Source organism: Oculina patagonica, chromosome 7, assembly GCF_052425735.1.
Source record: "Oculina patagonica isolate OP01 chromosome 7, crgOcupat, whole genome shotgun sequence".
NCBI lineage: Eukaryota > Metazoa > Cnidaria > Anthozoa > Scleractinia > Oculinidae > Oculina > Oculina patagonica.
The window spans coordinates 22,426,432-22,444,471 of NC_135764.1; the positions used below are offsets into that span (position 1 = coordinate 22,426,432).

General features: G+C 40.0%; 1 protein-coding gene across 1 annotated transcript in view; it reads left to right on the plus strand.

Moving 5' to 3' along the window:
* LOC144659869 (uncharacterized) overlaps nucleotides 1-18,040 on the plus strand; it is a 54,959-nt gene that overhangs the window by 2,292 nt on the left and 34,627 nt on the right. Inside the window, exons 4-11 of the mRNA XM_078520391.1 lie at nucleotides 108-1,853; nucleotides 2,583-2,813; nucleotides 3,781-5,728; nucleotides 6,294-6,715; nucleotides 7,504-7,691; nucleotides 8,189-8,366; nucleotides 8,975-9,331; nucleotides 17,155-17,329. Coding sequence (XP_078376517.1) covers nucleotides 108-1,853; nucleotides 2,583-2,813; nucleotides 3,781-5,728; nucleotides 6,294-6,715; nucleotides 7,504-7,691; nucleotides 8,189-8,366; nucleotides 8,975-9,331; nucleotides 17,155-17,329 — 5,245 coding nt within the window. The remainder of the gene's footprint in view (nucleotides 1-107; nucleotides 1,854-2,582; nucleotides 2,814-3,780; nucleotides 5,729-6,293; nucleotides 6,716-7,503; nucleotides 7,692-8,188; nucleotides 8,367-8,974; nucleotides 9,332-17,154; nucleotides 17,330-18,040) is intronic.

Sequence of the window (18,040 nt, forward strand, 5' to 3'; positions counted from 1 at the left end):
TTACGTTCAACAAAGTCAGCGTCAAAATTTTTAAAGAACTTTAATGTCAACTCCTGACTGCAGTTTTAGTATTTTTTGTATAATTTTTTTGTCTTTTGTACCAATAGGAGGGTGGACTAGACAGCTATGATATTGCCAATATTGAACGGAATGAGCTGAAGAACAGGACACAAGAACTTGAAGAGGAGTTAGCTGCCAAGAAGGCAGCACTGAAACAGATCAGCCGTGAGAATGCCGACTTGAAAGGAAGACTTGAGCTGATGCTGCAGGATCAGTCTGGAGGCTCAGTTATCAAGGATCTGAGCAGACAAGTGGAGGAAATGAGAGAAAGTTTACAGATGAAGCAGTCAATCCTTCAAGACATCAACAAAGAAAATCAAGATCTCCGTGCTAAGCTGGAGCAAGGTGGACAGAACAAAGGGACGACTGATGGTGGGCAGGTCGAGGAGTTGATAGTTAAATTAAAAGCCAACCAACAGACTTTAGATGATTTAAACAAAAGAAATGACCAGCTAGAGGCCGAAACTGTAAACTTGAAGAAACAGCTGGCAGGATCACAAGGTGGTGTTTCGCAACCTGATTTTTCTGAGTTAGAGCACTTGAAAGAGGCTTTGGAAGAAAAAGAGAATGCGTTAGCAAAGCTTCAGAGAGAAAACAGTGAGTTGGCTCAGAGATTGAAATCATCAGGCGCAGATGAAAGTGCTAGTGTGAAGGTTCAGGAAAGCTCTCATAAAGTGGATGAGCTTTCAAAAATGTTGTGGGAGAAAGAGAGCGAGATTGGAAACTTGCAGCATTTGAAAGCACAACTCGAGGAGCGACTCGGCAGTTTACAAAACGTTCAAAATGAGCTCGAAGAAAGTAGAAGGCAGGTCTCCATGCTTGAAGCTCAGCTGGCAAATCTGAGTGTGGAAGATCGTTCCATGGAGGAGAAATCTGAAGTGGAAAACCTCAGGGAGAATCTGAGACTTAAGCAAGAAACAATGGAGCAGCTTAACAAAGAAAATGAGGATCTTAAAGAGAGGTTAAGCACTGTTGAGTCCACTGACCTCAAGGAGCTTCTTGAAGAAAGTTACAAAAAACTACAACAGCTTACGGAGGAGTCGGCTGCAAAGGATGAACAACTTGCAAAGCTGTTGCCTGTTCAGTTAGAAATCGAGCAAAGTCAGGAGAAAACCAAAGAACTTGAACAGCAAGTTTCATTCCTGAAGCATCAACTCGCCACTGCTGAAGACAACTCACTTTCAGAATCATCTCAAATGGAAAACTTGAAAGAAAATCTCAAAATTAAACAAGAGACTGTTCAACAACTCAGCAAAGAGAATGAAGAACTGCGAGGCAGGCTGGAGAACACAGATGATGCAAATGAGCTTCTTGAAGACATGAAAGCAAAAGTTGAAAATCTTACGAGTGAGTTGGAGTCTAAAAAGGAAGAGCTTAGTCATTTCGAAGAGTTACAAAGTGAATTTGAAAAAAGCAAAGCAAGGTCTGCTGAGCTTGAACAAGAAGTCTCAAGACTTCAGCGTGAGGTAGATACATTAGAGGACAACTCTCAGTCTGAGTCTTCCCTGATGGAAAACCTGAAAGAAAATCTCAAAATCAAGCAACAAACTGTGGAACAACTTGGCAAAGATTACGAAGCAGTACAGGAGCATCTAACAGAGAGCCAGGCAAGCTTGGCACAGATGTCAGAGCAGCTCATGAACAAGCAGAACGAGTTGGACACTGTGATGAGAGAGAGGGACGAAAAGCTGATGCAAGTGATGGATCAGTTTGCCGAGAAGGAAGAACAACTTGAGGATTTAAGGAAGAACAATGAACAGATGACATCTCAGATTAAACAGCTGGAAAATGATGTAAGTTTTCTTGCATGTTTCCTAGACAGTTTTGTGCAGTCTCATAATATTGGCTAAGGTTTGTTTGATAGCTTGCAAGACCTGCTACTTTTTACATGTAGGGGTGACCACCTTTTGAGGTGCTGTCCTATGGGGTACATGTTGCAGGGACATGTTGAGCAACATGCAACACAGAAAAATCACAGCTTTTACAAACACAAAAATATGCGGCAACGACATCTTGCTGCAACACAAGTGGCAACATGTTGCTGTAACACGCCCCTGTCAGAGCTGTGCTCTAGCAGTGACGACCTACTTTTGTCTGGGCGACTTTTATAAATTTGCTATCATAAAAGCTTTTTAGAGCTGGGCACCCAAGATTTCTTAGCTATTTAGAGCCTTCAGACCCCCTGAAATTTTTTCTTAGAGTTTGCGTGTTCGCTGTACATTTTTGGTTATGTACACACTGTGATTTTATCCTTGCTGCATATTGTTGCAACATGCCCCTTCAAGTATGTAAATGAATTTTCATAATCAAGTCCTGATGGCGGAGATACAAGCAGATACATTTACAGGAGCACCATTGCACTGTACAAAAATGTATGTTCATGGTCTGAAGACAGTTGCAGCTGTAGCTTATGTAAAGTACATGCTGTAGGAGGTACACATATTCTGTGTCACCTTTTACATTGCATTGTCTGTTACATTTATTTTTGTTCTTTATCAACATTGAGTTTCATTGTCATTTAGGTTTCAATTTACAGCACTCAGTCTGAAGAACTTGCTGAACGGCTCAGTGTGTCTCAGGACCACTTGTTAGAGCTGCAAGGGGCAGTGGAAAGCAGGGATGAGACTGTCCGAGAGTTGATGCAGAAGCTAACAGAGGGTGACAGTGACCAGAGAAGTGTCAAGGAAGAGGCTGAGCGACAAACGGAAGAGTTAACCAAAGAGATTATGATTCTTCAAGACCAGTTACTGGAGGTCAGTGAATCTTCTTAAGATGCCCAAAACAGTGACTTTTAAAGTGGCTTTTCAATGACAGACATTCAGGGCTTGAAAAAAAAACTTAAATTCCATCTTCATTCTTGCTTTTTGGACAAGCAGGTCCATCGAAATTGTTCGATCATCATTTTATGTCTTTACTGGGCCTAGTGACCCATACATTGTAGACACTGGAGCTTATCCTGGTTTATAGCATGCAGGATCTACATGTATAAGCATTCCTACCCCCCGCCCCCCCCCCCCCCACCCTTCAATCCTGGATAGGCTGCTACTCCAAAGCAGGATATCACCCCTCACAGCAAACTTGTCAGTATCTGTTACACATGCACCTTGATAAAGAGAGGCACTGTGAGAGAGAAGTACAAGAGCCAAGTTTGACCTTTAAGGAGGCTCAATAGGGTTTTTGACCATGCACGCTGATAATGCAAGCATTCAGAATCTGCGCGCGCGAGCTGACGCGAGCTCAGGCAAAAATGATCAACCACGGATTTATGTTAAACATTTCAAAGAATAACTTTATCCGTAATAGATTTCCGAGGGAGGTCAATGCTGTTAAATCTTCCAAGGATTATGAGTTTGTATATTTTCTTCATGAACTTGCATCAAACGTCCTGCAAGCACTGTAATCGAGCGGTTAGTGGTTTCAGCATTGACGCATGCTCAAATAGCGATCTTGGCGAATTTCTATTCTGCTGACGTTTTTGTTGCAAATGTCTGGGGCAAAACTGGCAACTTTTGTCTAGTTTTTCTTGAGTTTCCTTCGGTGAAATTTCGTAAAAATTGGCAGGGGGGGTTACAAAGGTAAAGGTACGAGGGACACGAAGGTGGTCATACCCCACTCCACCCATGAGTACGTGTACACATTGTAGTTTTCTCATGTCAGTTACATGTAAGATGGCGGCTTATTTCTTGCTTTTAATTTGTTTCTTTGTGTTTGGTTGTTTAGAGCGATAGTAGCTTGAAAACCCAACAGTCAGAAATGGACAAAGCTTCCAAAGAACTGCTAGACACAAAATCACTGATTCAAGATCTACAGAACGAAGTATCAGAGAAAGACAACTTAATCATTGAACTGTACGGCCTGAAAGAAAAGGCCGAGGACAACCACAAGATTGCAATAGATCAGCTAAACCAGGAGCTACAAGAGAAGAATAGAACGCTTGATCAAGCCAATCAGGAGCTGCAAGACAAGAATGGAACGCTTGATCAACTGAATAACGAACTTGTTAGTGTTAAAAGTAAAATGGATGGATACAAGAACAGCGCAATAGAATTAGAAGAAAATCTTCGTGAAGTTCAAAAGTTGAACGCCAGCGAAGTTGAAAGGCTTCAGACAGACCACGAAGAAGAGTTGCAAGCTGTGAATTCAAAACACGTCGCCGAGTTGGAGAATCTTAAACTGTTGATGAGCAAGCAGATTGAAGAGTCAGGCCAAGAGGTTGATAAAACGAGACATGAGCAACTAGAAAAGTTCAAACAGATCTACGAAAGCGAAGTGAATGTGCTGAAGGAGACGCTAGACAAGCAGATCTCGTTAAACAATGATTTAGAACAACAGATGGAAAAAACGAAAGAAGAGTTCAACAATGAGTTAGCGCAAGCCAAAGAGAACGTCACTCAAAAAGATGCAAGTTTAGAGGAGCTTAAAGGACAGTTAGAAGAGCTGAAGTCTTCAAGTGCGAGTGAAATCAGCGAGCTCAGAAACGAGTTGAAGAAAAAAGAAAAAGAAATCGCCGAGCTTGAGGACAACTTGTCAAGTTTTGAAGAAGAACACAGTAGCGATGTAGCGCAGTTTGAACACAACTTACAGAAACAACAAGAACAGACGGCCGAGCTGGAGAAGCAGTTAGTGTTGGAGCTTGGGAACGAATCGGCCAAGTACGATCAAAAACTGGCTGAGACGAAAGCGCATCTGGAATCGCAGTACAAGAAGGCGATTCAGGAACTTGTGCACAGAGTGAAAGAACTGGAGTCCGAGAATGAGAACCTACAGACGACACATGGCCAAGAAATGGAGGTGTTCAGAGATAATCTTGCTCAGTACACCAGCAGTTTAGAGGAACAGATGAAGGAGTTGCAATCAGGAGCCCAGGTAGAACACGAGAAGGAGCTAAAAGCGCTAAAGAATGAACACATCGACGCCATAAAAAAACTGGAGGAAAAGGTGAAGTCATTGTCTGAAGAGAAAGAAGCTTTGGAGGATGAAATTAGGAGTCGCGGCGAAGGAAAAGAAGAAGATTCTGACGAGCAAAGTGAAGAAGTGTCAAGGTTAAAAGAAGATTACGAAAGACAGATTCAAACTTTGAAAGAACAAGCGCAGAGTGAGAGAGAAAGGTTGGAGAAAGAAGTAGCCGAGGTCGCCAGTAGCAAAGATAAAGAATTCATGGGAGTGTTTGAAGAAGTTCTAGAGAAACATCAACATGAACTTGCAGAGTTGAAGAGCTACTACGAGCAACAGCTGACAGAAGCTGGCAGAGGACTTCCGCCGAGTGGAGAAGACGATCCGATGACCATTGCTGCTCAGATGAAGCTGGAAAAAGAAAGGGAGATCTCGCAGCTGAAGAAACAACTACTGCAGGAGAGTGAAGAGAGGATTGCATCAGCGCAAGAAGCTCTTCTTTACAAAATGGCAAAAGAAGAAGAAGAAAACATGCGTTTGAGAAACAAACTGGCAAGCTTGGACGAGGACCTTTCTGAGGTAACTGGTGAGAGAGACAGGCTCCTTAATGAGATCCAGGTGCTCACAGATACCCATAGGGTGCTGGAGCAAAGAATGGTCCCCTTGGAGCCAAGCCTTAGTCCTGTTTCAAGTCAGGTCGTGCACGAAGAACCGCTACTTATGCAAGAGTCTGCGGATGCGCTGGAGGTTTTACCGGGCGCTGGTTTTTCTGAAGGTATGCATGCATTTTGACTTTCTTACAAATAGCATACAGTAATTTAAGTCAAATAGCCGATTTACGCTAGGTGAACATTTTGCTAGCGAATAATGTTTAATCTACATTCTACTTTTGCATATCAACACATTTTCAAGCAGACAGTTGACATGAACTGGATGCTGTCTGACACAGTTGACCAAAAGTCACGTAACGTCTAGAATCATAACATGTCGACCCAAGGAACGGCTCGCAAAAGTTTTATTTTCACTTCCCTTCTCCACAGCTGTCTTGAGCTTTCTTCGCGCTTCAAGCTAACCTCGTGTTCTCAAGCTTCCGCTAAGCTTTGTTTTTTTTTTTCTCCCAAAACTTCTCTTTAGTGCGAAAAAATGCATGTCGTCTAAGTTCAGACACGAAAAATTTGACATCAGTGATCAGCTAAGCTTCAAATTCGTGATGAAACAGCATATTCTCCTCACAAAAACGACGCTAAATGTCAGGAAGCAGTTAGGAGAATTTTTTAATGACGTTGAATGATCTTGTAACAAAAAAGGTTGAACATTGGTTTGATTCTCTTCGTTTGAAGGTGCAACATCAGAGCAGTCTGATCTCACAGCTAAGCTCAACCAGATGCAAGAGTTAGTCCGTCAGAAAAACAAAGTCGAAGTCAAACTGAACCAGCAACTGCAGGAGACCAAGAAAGAACTAGAGAAGGAAAGAGAAACCTTTAGAGCTGAGTTGAATGAGCGTGAAGCTCGGGAACGCGCCTTGGAAGTCAGCAAACGGCAGCTCGAGGCGCAGCTTACTGCAGTGGATAGAGAGAACTACGAGTCTATTCAAGAGCTGGGCATGTTACAGGAGAGGCTGCAGGAGAGAGTCCGTGTGGAGAGCGAGCTGAGAGAGGAGAAGAACAAACTGTTGAACGTGATCAAGGAGAAGGAAGGTGAACTAGTCAAGGAGAGAAGCGAGCTGACGGACAGGCTGCAACAACACGAACAAGTTATAGAGGTAAATTAAAGCGTCAGAAAATTTTAATTGTTTTTTCTTTACCCAAATGGAGTTGAAAAGCTCTTAATGTGCTAGTTCAAATGCGCACCTATCAACCCATTTAAAAGCCATTCCGTGAATAGTGCAGCTTGAAAAATTTAGCCTATGTTTTTTTCCAAGTTTGTCATTTACAATCCGTCAATCATAATAATCCTTGTTACGTTTGTTTTATTATTGCCTCTAGTTAATAAAATTGTGTCGCCCGTTTGTGTTGACGCGTTTTCGCGAATCGTCCACACCGATACGATCGAAAACGCAGCGCTTTCGAAAGCCCCCGTTTACCCCGTCCACACTTATTCAGTAGGGCTTCGTTTTCAAATGAGTCGACTGGGAACAGCGAGGCATTTGTTTAGACGGGGCCTCAGAGATGTCTTTCCCTGTGGGTGGGTCGAGTTCACATCTGTTTTCTCCCTGTTTTAGTTTACCGATTTTATTTTCACGCGAGAAGTTGCTTGGAAATGCTAGAAATTGTTGTTTTAGTTTGGGTCAGTGTACATTCTCTCTGACTTATAACACTGAGTGTAGTGTAGCCGGCGATACAGTCAACTCTTAACGAACACTCTATAAGACGGACACCTGTGTCAGACGGAGACATTGGTGTCCTTGCCGTTTTTCAGTCATTTTACTGTAACTAAACTCCCTATAAGACGGACACCTCTCTAAGACGGAAAGTTGGAGCCGGTCCCGATGGTGTCCGTCTTAGAGAGAATTGACTGTAGAGTGATTTGTATCCGTTCGTTTTCATGTAGGATTTGCGTGACAGGATCTCCACCTCTGATTCAGTCTCGGATGACGTGCAGGACGCATTCGGTCGTCAGTTACTCGTGTTACAGAGTCAGCGAGATACACTTCTACAGCAGCTTGAACAGCAGAAGAAAGACCGCAGCTCATTTGTGGATGTACTTGAAGAAAAGAACGCTTTGGAGGATAGTCTAAGGTAAAGGAGTCTTGCTTATTGGAGCGACGATGAAACAAATGTCTCTCTGGCTCTTTTGCTCATTCAATTCTTTCGCCGCTCAAAGGACTCCTTTGAGCCGAAAAAATCCATACTGATGACCTACATGTAGCTCTACAGAGATACGTGACTGTCTCTGATTGGTTGTTGTTTGGTTTTGAATTTTCCCGCGTAAGTAACAGCCAATCAGAGGTCACTGCATCAATCTCAGTACAGCTGTGTTCATAGGATGAAATGTTATGGGTTTAATTTTCGAGCGGAGGAAAAACCGACTTAAAGTTACAAGTCGTAGCAAACAATAAATCGCGAGCTCATTCAGTCCTTAGGGAACGAATTTTGAACACAAAAAAAGTACTCCCCAGTTTTTTTTTTTATATCAGTTGCGGTTCCCTTAAAAGTGCGCTAAGGAGTTAATTTTTGCAAGTTTGTATTGTGTCCGTCCATTTTTAGTTTACATTATTTGTTGTTTTATCTTGTAGACTTGAGCGTGAACGCTTGTCCGAAAAGCTTCGCCAGAAGGAAGTTCTGGAAAGAGAACTGAACCGTGAGAGAGCTGCACTTCAGGAGCAACTGATTAAACAGGCTAAACTGAACGAGATTATACGACAAAAAGACATGTTTGAGAAAGAACTCAGGAAGGAAAAGAACGAACTTCAGGTAAGTTGAAGTCATGACGTAAAATTGTAAGGGTTTTTGATTGGTCAAAGAATAGGAAAACCAACAAAAATAGGTAAAATGTCATAATTTTATTGATGATTGACATCAGTTGTATGTTTATTGGTTTTCTCACTGCTTGCACTATATAAACAACAGCTTCGTTTGTCTGGCGCCTGAAAGGCAAAACAAAGTAAAGATAGCCTTTTACGGTTATCGTAACTTGCGTCGTTTTGTTTGTTGCTGTTGTTTTTCTCAACACCATAATGGTGTCGAGAGAAACTTAGTGGACGGGCTTCGTGTTTGTCTGTTTTGTTTGTTTGTTTATTTTTCCCGCTTCGGTTGAGTTCTAACAAAACGGAGCAAAGGTGTAATCTTTTCAGCCATTCAGGTGCAAGACGCAAACAAATTTTTCCCGCCCTTTACCACCTGGTGCAAGTTTTGACGTCAATTTGTTATTTATTTATTTATTTATTTATCCATTCCTCCCAGCTTGTAGTTTTGGTGGTTGGTTTTGTGTTGACTTGAGTATAGTTTTATCGACATCATTTATAGAGAATTGTTCCACTGTGATAAACACGTGATTAAAAGACGAGTTTATTCTCTTTCAGGCTGAGCTTGAGTTGATCGAGTCCAAACTGTTGGACAAAGAAGAATTACTCTTACACGAGAAAGAACGCCTCGAGGAGGAGATGAGACAAAAAGAACAACAAATTCAAGAATGGGAGCACGAGTTCCACCAGAAAGAACTGGAATTCCTAACCAAAGAGGAGTTCATCAAGGAACAATACAACAAGAATCTTCTTGAGACCCGAAGTGACTTAGAGCACCAGTACTCTGCCTCGATGCAACAGCTGCGGACGGATTTGGACGAGGATTACCAGCAGCAGCTCAGTAGACTGGAAGCGAGCTTGAACGACCATTATGGCGGCGAGATTAGTCAGCTGAATTCACGTCATCAGGATCAGGTGCTGTGGTAAAACGTGTGTTTAGTTGTAGTGTGTACACATCTGTATGGAGCTACCTTGTGTACATTTTTGTATTCTGTCTAAACGGTATTCACCATCTTTAAAGGGAACCTCAACTCTTACGAAAAGTTGATGTTGAATAGTATGAAATAATGCCTAAATTCCAAATTTTGCCAGTCAAGGGAGAAATGACATTTAATACAAACCCTTTTTAAGATTTATGTCGTGTAATGGTTGTCGCTTTGTTAGGAGACAGAGGATCTTTTGTGTGGAACAATTGGGTAATTTATTGTCACTGAAAAGCCCCATAAGGGGAGTGTCAAATTAAAGTTTTGAATTGTAAGTATTGTATTACACGTCATGAAAAAAATGGCGGCGCGCGGGAAATTTTAAAGCCATAATCTCCGTTCTTGTTCAATTTTTGTAACTGTTAAATGTTGCTTTTCCCTTGTCCTGTAAAATTTGGAATTTAGGCCTTTATTTAAACAATTCAACCTCAACTTGTCATAAGATGAAAGGTCCCCTTTAACTATCCTTGCTTTTGTTTGGAAGTATTGCTACTTCTGTAGCATTTTCCGCCTCAGTTAACCGTTATTTTTAGGCCTCCTTCACACTGAAGGTTAGTTTACCCATCGCAAAAAATGACCGAATATATCGTGAGATAGCTTTGTTGCTTTAAATGTAGGTGCAGAGTATAGATAATTTCCTGGTAGTTTCCCCTGTCACTCTAATCCTGTGATAGCCTGACTTCGAGGGGCTTTAATTTCGGGGGGGGGGGAGGAGGGGGGGGGGTCTTTTTAAGAGGTTGCGAATGAGACTTGCCGCTTTGAGCTCAAGCATCAAAATATTTTTCATATTTCTTTTTCTTCCCCCTGGAAATAATCGGTTTCGCTTAGATGACCAGCCAGGTTCGAAATTTTCATAACGTCCTACTTGAAATTGGAATTCCTCTAAAAGATTTCTTTGTATATTGAGTTTAGATTTCATATCAGTTTTTTGTTCACATTTCCCGAGTTTGTTATTAAGGATCGGATCAAAGACAGCGTGGAAGTATTCACAAATGGTTACTAAATTTTTTTATGGTGATTACTTCCCATTCCAGTTCGTTTATATGTTTCTTTCGCAGGTATACTGCACAGCGCTTTTTTTTTTGGAAACTTTTTTGTATATTTTCCAAGTGTTTTCTACTATCAATATTTGGTCGCCATAGTGGGGGTTGAGGGGAGGGGAGGGGATTTGTTTGAATAGTAGACAGTTTCCTTTGCATATGGAGTTGCTTTATTCTCAAAAAATTTGTCTGGTCATATGTTAGTTTGAAAAGAAATACTGTGTTGCTTTAATGTTATTGATAGAGTTTATGTGAGTTTATTTGTCTTGTCTGAGTGAACTAGGGCAGCCGCATTCTAATCTGTGATTGGCTTACTCGAATTTTCCCGCGCTTGGCAGCCGCCTCTAAGAAACGGCGCTTTCCCGCGCTTTCATCAGATTTTATTTTGTTTTGTAAATGGCGTCTTAATATTAAATAATTTCTTTGATAAAGAAATAAAAAAAAAAATGCTAAAAAGTCTTTTTAGTCGAGGGCATTAAGTAAAACACGTTTACCTGCCCAAAATACAGTAAGTCAACCCTGCTTTTAAACTAAAAACGCGTTTTGTTTGTTAAAAAGATTCCTTCAAAAACAACTTTTTCTTTAGTGCATGAATGCCCTCGTTGACTCAGTTAGCCATTTAAACTGTTCATTAAAATGATAGTTAACCAATTCACAAATATCAAAGATATTTCCAAGAGAAAATTAAATGAATTTCAGAGAGAAATTTCGTATACGTTATAATATAATTGAGTATTTTTTCACCAGTTTGAGAGACTCATAGGTCTATATCATAAATGCATTAAATGAACAATTTTCGTTCAGATTAGGAGTTTTGAAATGTTCAATTAGGAAATTTAAATTCAGAGAGAAATACGTTTGGTCTCGTAAAATATATTGTCACCGTGGTAAAGTTTATACTTCGAGAATAATAAACTATACGATATAGCTAACGATATAAGTATCCAGAATTTAAACAGTTTTTCTTATAAGATTAATGTTCTACGAGATCAAACAAATATATAAAGATTAACACTTTGTTATAAAAAGGTAGTAAGAAATTTTATATCATAGCGGCGAATTTTAATAAATAAAGGGCTATTTCTTTAAAAGAATTTATTGAAGTTTATTTTTGTTTCTGTTGTGTTGTTTTTAGCGCTGTCCTGGTTTCACTCAGACTTTGCAATCTTTGTTTTCTTCTTATTATAACTTTTAACTTTTACATAGACACTGTCTGTGTTGACATCTGTTCTTTGTGCTTCCTATTATACTTATGACTTTGAAACCCCCGGCAGTTTTCGTTAACTGCTCGTGTCTCTAAGAACGACTGCGTGGGAGGCTACTTTGTACTCGGATGTAACTAGCCTGCGTAGCTGGCGGGATTCGAGTGCGAGTGCTTGCTTTGAGACGGGCCGGCGAACGGCAAATAGAGGGAACCGCGGAGCCGCGAAGAATTTGCGGATCGCGGCTTCGCCCGCTCGAAGCAAGCACTCGCACTCGACTCCCGCCAGCTACGCAGGCTAGGATGTAACTCGTTACCCTTCGCTATGTAAGAGATAAATACTCGCTGTATACACTCTTTATTTTATAACAACCATTTTATAAGGACGTCGAGGCTAAGTTTTGCCCCAAAATTTAAGAAAATGTATAAGAGAACATCCTCTCGCTCAGCCAAATTTTACGCGTTCTTATAAAACAAGAGTGTACTTGTATACTCGCTGTATACTTGTTTTCTCGCTGTTTACTTGTTTTCTCGCTGTATACTGTTTGTACTCGCTGTGAATGTGTGTATTTTCTATGGTTCATGTATGTGGCAGTGCTTTAGTTTCTCTCTGACTTTGTAATAACCTTCACTGTAACTTTTCCGTTCTTGGTTTTTCTTTCCATTTTTATTCGGGCTAGCTCGGTCTTCTTCGTAAGATGTTCGTAAATTTTTGGCCGTGTTCGATGCTCAATTTAGCTGTCATTCAAAAGTAAACCTGATCTGCGTTATTCCCCAATGGGATTGCTCGTAGCCAAAATTTGACGTCAGAGCGCTTAATACCATCATCAATATTGCATGACCAATTACTAAGGCAATATATAGCGATATAAATCAAGCAGAACTTGTAACTGTTGCTCAGTTAACCAGTGCGTGTACGTCATATTTTCCTTGTTTTTCTCTTTACTTTTTTGTTCCGGCCAGTAGCATTTTAATAGACCTGAATCTTAAGCTTTTTTGTATTTTGCCTATTATTTTAACTATTTTCTGAAAATATGATTGCGTGACAGTCGTCTTTAGCCGGATATTGAGCCTGTTGTATTTTGTAAAGCGGATTTCCTTTTTTACGTGGAACAACTGTTTAAACTTTTTATGAGATAAAACAAAATAACAATAACAAATTTAAAATTCGTGTGCTTACATGTAAGTCGAAGTTTAGGTTTTATTTTCTATTGTTTCCATGTGAATTGAAATTTCGTGAATAATTTTCGACGCGGGAGAAAATATTAACTTATCTCATTTTAAACCTTATTTGCCGAAAACAGTTTTTGTTTTGCGAAAGGTAAACAATAAGTTTTTTGATCGTTTAAAACAATAAGCGTCATGTTTTAACCATAGTACACTTGTGACACCGGTTGCTTGGCGATACATTTCCTCTTTGTGCAAGTCAAAAACTATATTCACAGACAAATATTGGTGACAATATCAACCAGCAAAGCCAAACAGTAATATCCGCTGGAAACTGAAAGCCGTCACGATTCAATTCAAACTTGGGCGCAATGTCCTTGTTAAGCGAGAACGAAATTCCCGAATTGAATTTCGCGACACGAAAGCTGGGGCGGGCGAGCGGCGTTAAATACAACTTTATTAAGAACGAGTTATTTTTATTTATGATTCCGCGGCCTGAGTACGATTGTGATCTTCCTCGACGCCAAATGTTCCTCTGAATGTCGCATAAACAGGCTTATTCAAAAGCGATTTTTACTCGAATCCTGGCGATTTTGGTGAAGATAAACAGATGGAATGGAACGAACTGTCGTTGTGGATCGTCAATTCGCTCCTGGAGCGCGACTGCTTTAAGGTGGGATGTCTACCTAGACGATTGAGATTTAACGTTTTATTTTTATTGTCGTAGTTTATGTAAATTTACGATGTAATTTTTAGTTAAGTTACCGATGTTGTTGGTGATATTGCTATTGCTTGAAAATCTTACACACTTAACGGGCGAATCGTTCACACAACACATTACAGTTCGCTAAATGAACTCGCTTTTATAACGATAACTGTTAAATTTTACTAAACCTAATACCGCAGTACGCAAAATCGTCTAGTACTCATTTCTTTAAAATTCTCGACCGCACGTATTAAGATTTTCAAGATTACCTCTCAATGAATAAAACAGAAGTCATTTATACATGCTAAGGTCGCAATATATTTTAAACCTACTGTGTTTTTATCTTTTATTTTGTCCGTATAGAATGCGAATTTATTATTTCAAAGCGTTGCCTTGTCAACCAATTAGAATGCTCCACAGAACTCGAAACACCGGCTACGCACCTGTTTGAACGATATATCGCTGTCTGTGATTGGTCAGGAGCGTTTATTCCGTCAAAACTCTTATATCCGTTACGTGGCCATAAGTGTCACACAATGTCTTGACAGACGCCCTTTAGAGCGGATTTTCACTGCTTTTCGCTTCTTTTCTTTAATTTCTTTGTCAAGATAAAGATGCCTTTGTTAAAACACTTGCCCGCAAAGAAAACTGCTTTTCTTTTCTCGCTTGAGTTTTTTTATATATATTTTTAGGAAGCGAACGCTCCGTTTTTCATCTGCAAGTAAACAAACAAGTCATAAAATTAAATGTCTTAAATCTTTAATCAACATCGCCCAGTCCCATCATTGGCTCCTTGCTGAACGTTGGCGCATCGCAAAGTACAGCAACTTACAGAAAAGGTGATAATCGACTATTTTCCGTTCGCCGGTTTCTTGATCGATGAAAATAACCCTATTTTCTACTCTTAACTGGCTGTGTCATTCATGAATGTGACACCTGAGCGATCAGCGCACCCGAACAGGTAAACATTGGAATATTTCATTTATTATGTTTATGCCAAAGCTGCTGTTGTTCCGATCTTTTGACACGTAAGTTCTTGGAAATTGTTTTTTAAATGGTTGTCTTAGTAGATGACCCAAGTGCATTTCTTGTGCAAATAATTGTTCTTATACTGCAAGCGAGCAAAGCTGATTGCAGCCGGGTTGAACGGAATTAGCTTCTTTTTGTGATCTAAGCTGCCACATGCAGTATAAAGCCTGGTTCTCATATGATCGTCCCGATCGTCTCTGTCGCTTCTGTCGCTTCAAAAAGTTTGCTTGATCCAATCATCTCAGACTTTGCAAACGACAGAAGCGACAGAGACGATCGGGGCGATCATATGAGAACCAGCCTTAAGTTATTAGTTCACTTTGCATACAGATGAAGTTAGCGTTGCGATTATTTCCCCATAAATTAAGATTTTTGTTTTTCGCGCGCTATTCGCTACCTCGCTTCGCTAATTGTAAATCTGCATTGACAATTTGAGGCGTTCGACTTCTTACGAGAAGCGACCGTTCGACCACTGGAGCAACAAGATTCGCAGTCGCTTATTCCTCGTTCACGCCGAAATTCGATACGCATATCTCGATGTTTTCGATAGATTATATGCACTGGAAAAAAGAATTGGCCTTTTATAATAACTGTCTTTATTTGCAATAGAAATAACGTTTTAACCACACAACATATTTTGTAATATTTTTCCATGCATGCCTGCTTTTTAATAGGTTTACTCGCGTGTGAAATCGATTCAATTCTATTTTCAATTTTTCCGTAATAACGACTTCTCCTCTAGCTACTTGTATGCCTGTTTGCTCCTAGCTCTGTGGGACGTTGTTTGTGTTCGCTTCCTTTGTTTCTTTTGTCTTTTTGCCATCACGTTGAGTTGCGTGATTGTGGTTTTCGGCCCTAACTGAGCTTATTACAAGAATATATAGTCCACAAAAGCGTTAAAGATTTCAAAAAGGGTTGGACTAATTAACAAGTTGAAATGACACAATTTTTTAGCAGGTGTATGGTTTTTAAATAGAGAAGTAGTCACCTTAAAGCTTTAATTATTGCTTTTATTTATTTTTAGGGTACAAAATCCCGCATTTTCCAACCTCAATACGATTTGAACTGCATGAATAACATTTACTTTTAATATAACGTTTGTCAATCATTTATTTTCATTATTTTTCGGTGTAAAATTTGTTTAGGGACGATTTGGTAGGTGACAATGTAAATTAACCGTTTTCACGATTTAAAGATTTAAATCTATTGTTGTGGTTAATTTGCTAAAGATAAGGGTTTTTTACTTTCCCGTAGACACAACACAAAATTTTAAAAGAATGTTTAGAATCTAATCGCTTGATTTGTTTCATTCGTATTTGGCGATTTCTCGTATGCCTAATTGTAGAGAATACTGAAACAGATAGCTGTTACAGGAAGCGAATAATACAAACAGATATCATAGGCAATAATCTCATCAAAGATCATCAAAAATAATGAAAATAACACAAATTGTATGTTTATATACCATTGATATGACAAGGAATAATCACCGTAGAAAACAACCTTCACCTTCGACCCAGTTTTAAAGGGACTTTTTCACGGATTTTACCAGAGTTTTGAAGAGCCAAAACTTATATTTGTGTAACAGGACACCTAAAAATAATGGTCATCTTTGGCTGCTGCGGATGAAAACGAATTGCAATTTGAAAAAGTTAGGCAAACGTTTTCAAGTTTTTTTTCCGCGCGTCTTCGAAATATCGATATTTATTACCGTTTAATCCGCAAATTAAGGTTATATATTCCTTTAGATGTTCAAAGATAATGCTTGTTATGGTTAAGTTGCATACCACTAATTTCAGAACAGTTAAGACCAAAAATCTGCGAAATCCCCGTGAGTTCTTTTATTTGCACGAACTACGATCATCAGAACCAATCCTTCAAAAGTCGACGTATCATATTGTTATACTCAGCTTTTTATGTCAGGCTAAGTTTTACTTCTTTTGGTCGCATTTAAAAAAGAACTAACAAAAACTCACCTCTCGAATTACTTTTATGGGCTCCTCTGCAACATCAAGCCTTTACGTCACACAATTTTGTAATTTCGTCTTTCGTAGGAAACCAAAACTGGCTCAAATTTATGGGACAGTCATAGAACTTTCTGAATGTTATTTTGAGACCTGCATGGAGGTTTGTTCCCAAATGTCTTGGTAAAACACCCTTCCCGGTCAGTGGGAATATTCCTAACGTTACTTAACGTTTTCTTTAGCAGAAGACGGTAACTTTAAATAGTTATACCAAGACAATAGATTGCAGTGTTTTTTTTTCTTTTTGGTTGTGGTACTGATTGAGGGGAGGGGGGCACTCTTTTCAGAGGAGAGAGTGACTGTGTTACAACCACTGACAGAAAGACGCACCCTATTCCTTTGCTAATTGAGAACAAACTTACTTTGCTTAACAAATAATTCACAAGTCGCCAGTCGCCTGTTGTATTGTTCCGTGCATGAGACGAATACAATTACAGAGGTTATGTACATTGTGCTAAAGCAAACATACAACAATACCCGCTGTCTGAATTCAACATGCTTGTTTCAGTAAGCAAACAAAGATGGCGTCCTCCAGATGAACAGCTTTCGATCTAACTCTGGCGTTTCTCTGTATTTCTTCTCTTCCAGATAACTCGAATGAACGCCGAATTTGAACAGAAGCTCTGGGAGCTCAAGAACGAGCTGGAGACGCAGCGACTCCAACAAGTAGGGACAATGAAGAGCGTGTTGGAAAGACAGCATTCCAAGGACATGATCGAGCTGGATGATGTTCATCAACAACAAATGGATGGGTTGAGAGACGGTAAGGGGACCGAAATTTGGATTTCAGGGGTAGAAATTTATTAGCAATGCCCCTGTTGCAGAGTTTTGTCCTTGTCTTAACTCCCGTGGAATTCTAGCTGCATGTGTTCAGTTGGTATAAGCTATCAAAACTTCTGATATATTAAACGAACAAGGTCAGGTTTAAGGCGCTTTTCAATTGCCAGAGCTGGCCCGACGGTCCGGTGGTTTTGAATGTTAAATGGCCCTTTTTACAATATTTCCCCACAAATCCACCACAAACAGTGTACAATATTTATGTATTGACTGACTTGACAGGACAAATCTGGCTAACAACAGAGTTTTGTTCTGGAATATACCGGTCTGTCCGGCCACTTCTGACTAATGGAAAGCGCCTTAAGTTAAAAGTCAATGGCGAAATCGGGTATACAACGAAGCCAATTTACAAATTCTTGCTGATAAAGTACAAAGCTTTTTGGTTCGAGCTTAAAGAATCTACTGCAAATGCGTCCGGGTATAACGAGGGTTGAAAGAATGCGCGTCAAGCCTTGCTCCAGACATCTAACTAAACTGGGGAGTGGGGCATTTTTGTTATGTTTTAGGGAAATGTGGTGTTTTTTAAAAGATCCGTCGAGTCCAATTTGCCTGGTCAAGAGGTTCTCTGCGAGATCGTACCCCGCATTTGTGCACAAAGTAGTTCGCACTCAAGCCAAAGTGGACCAAGCCACCGGAG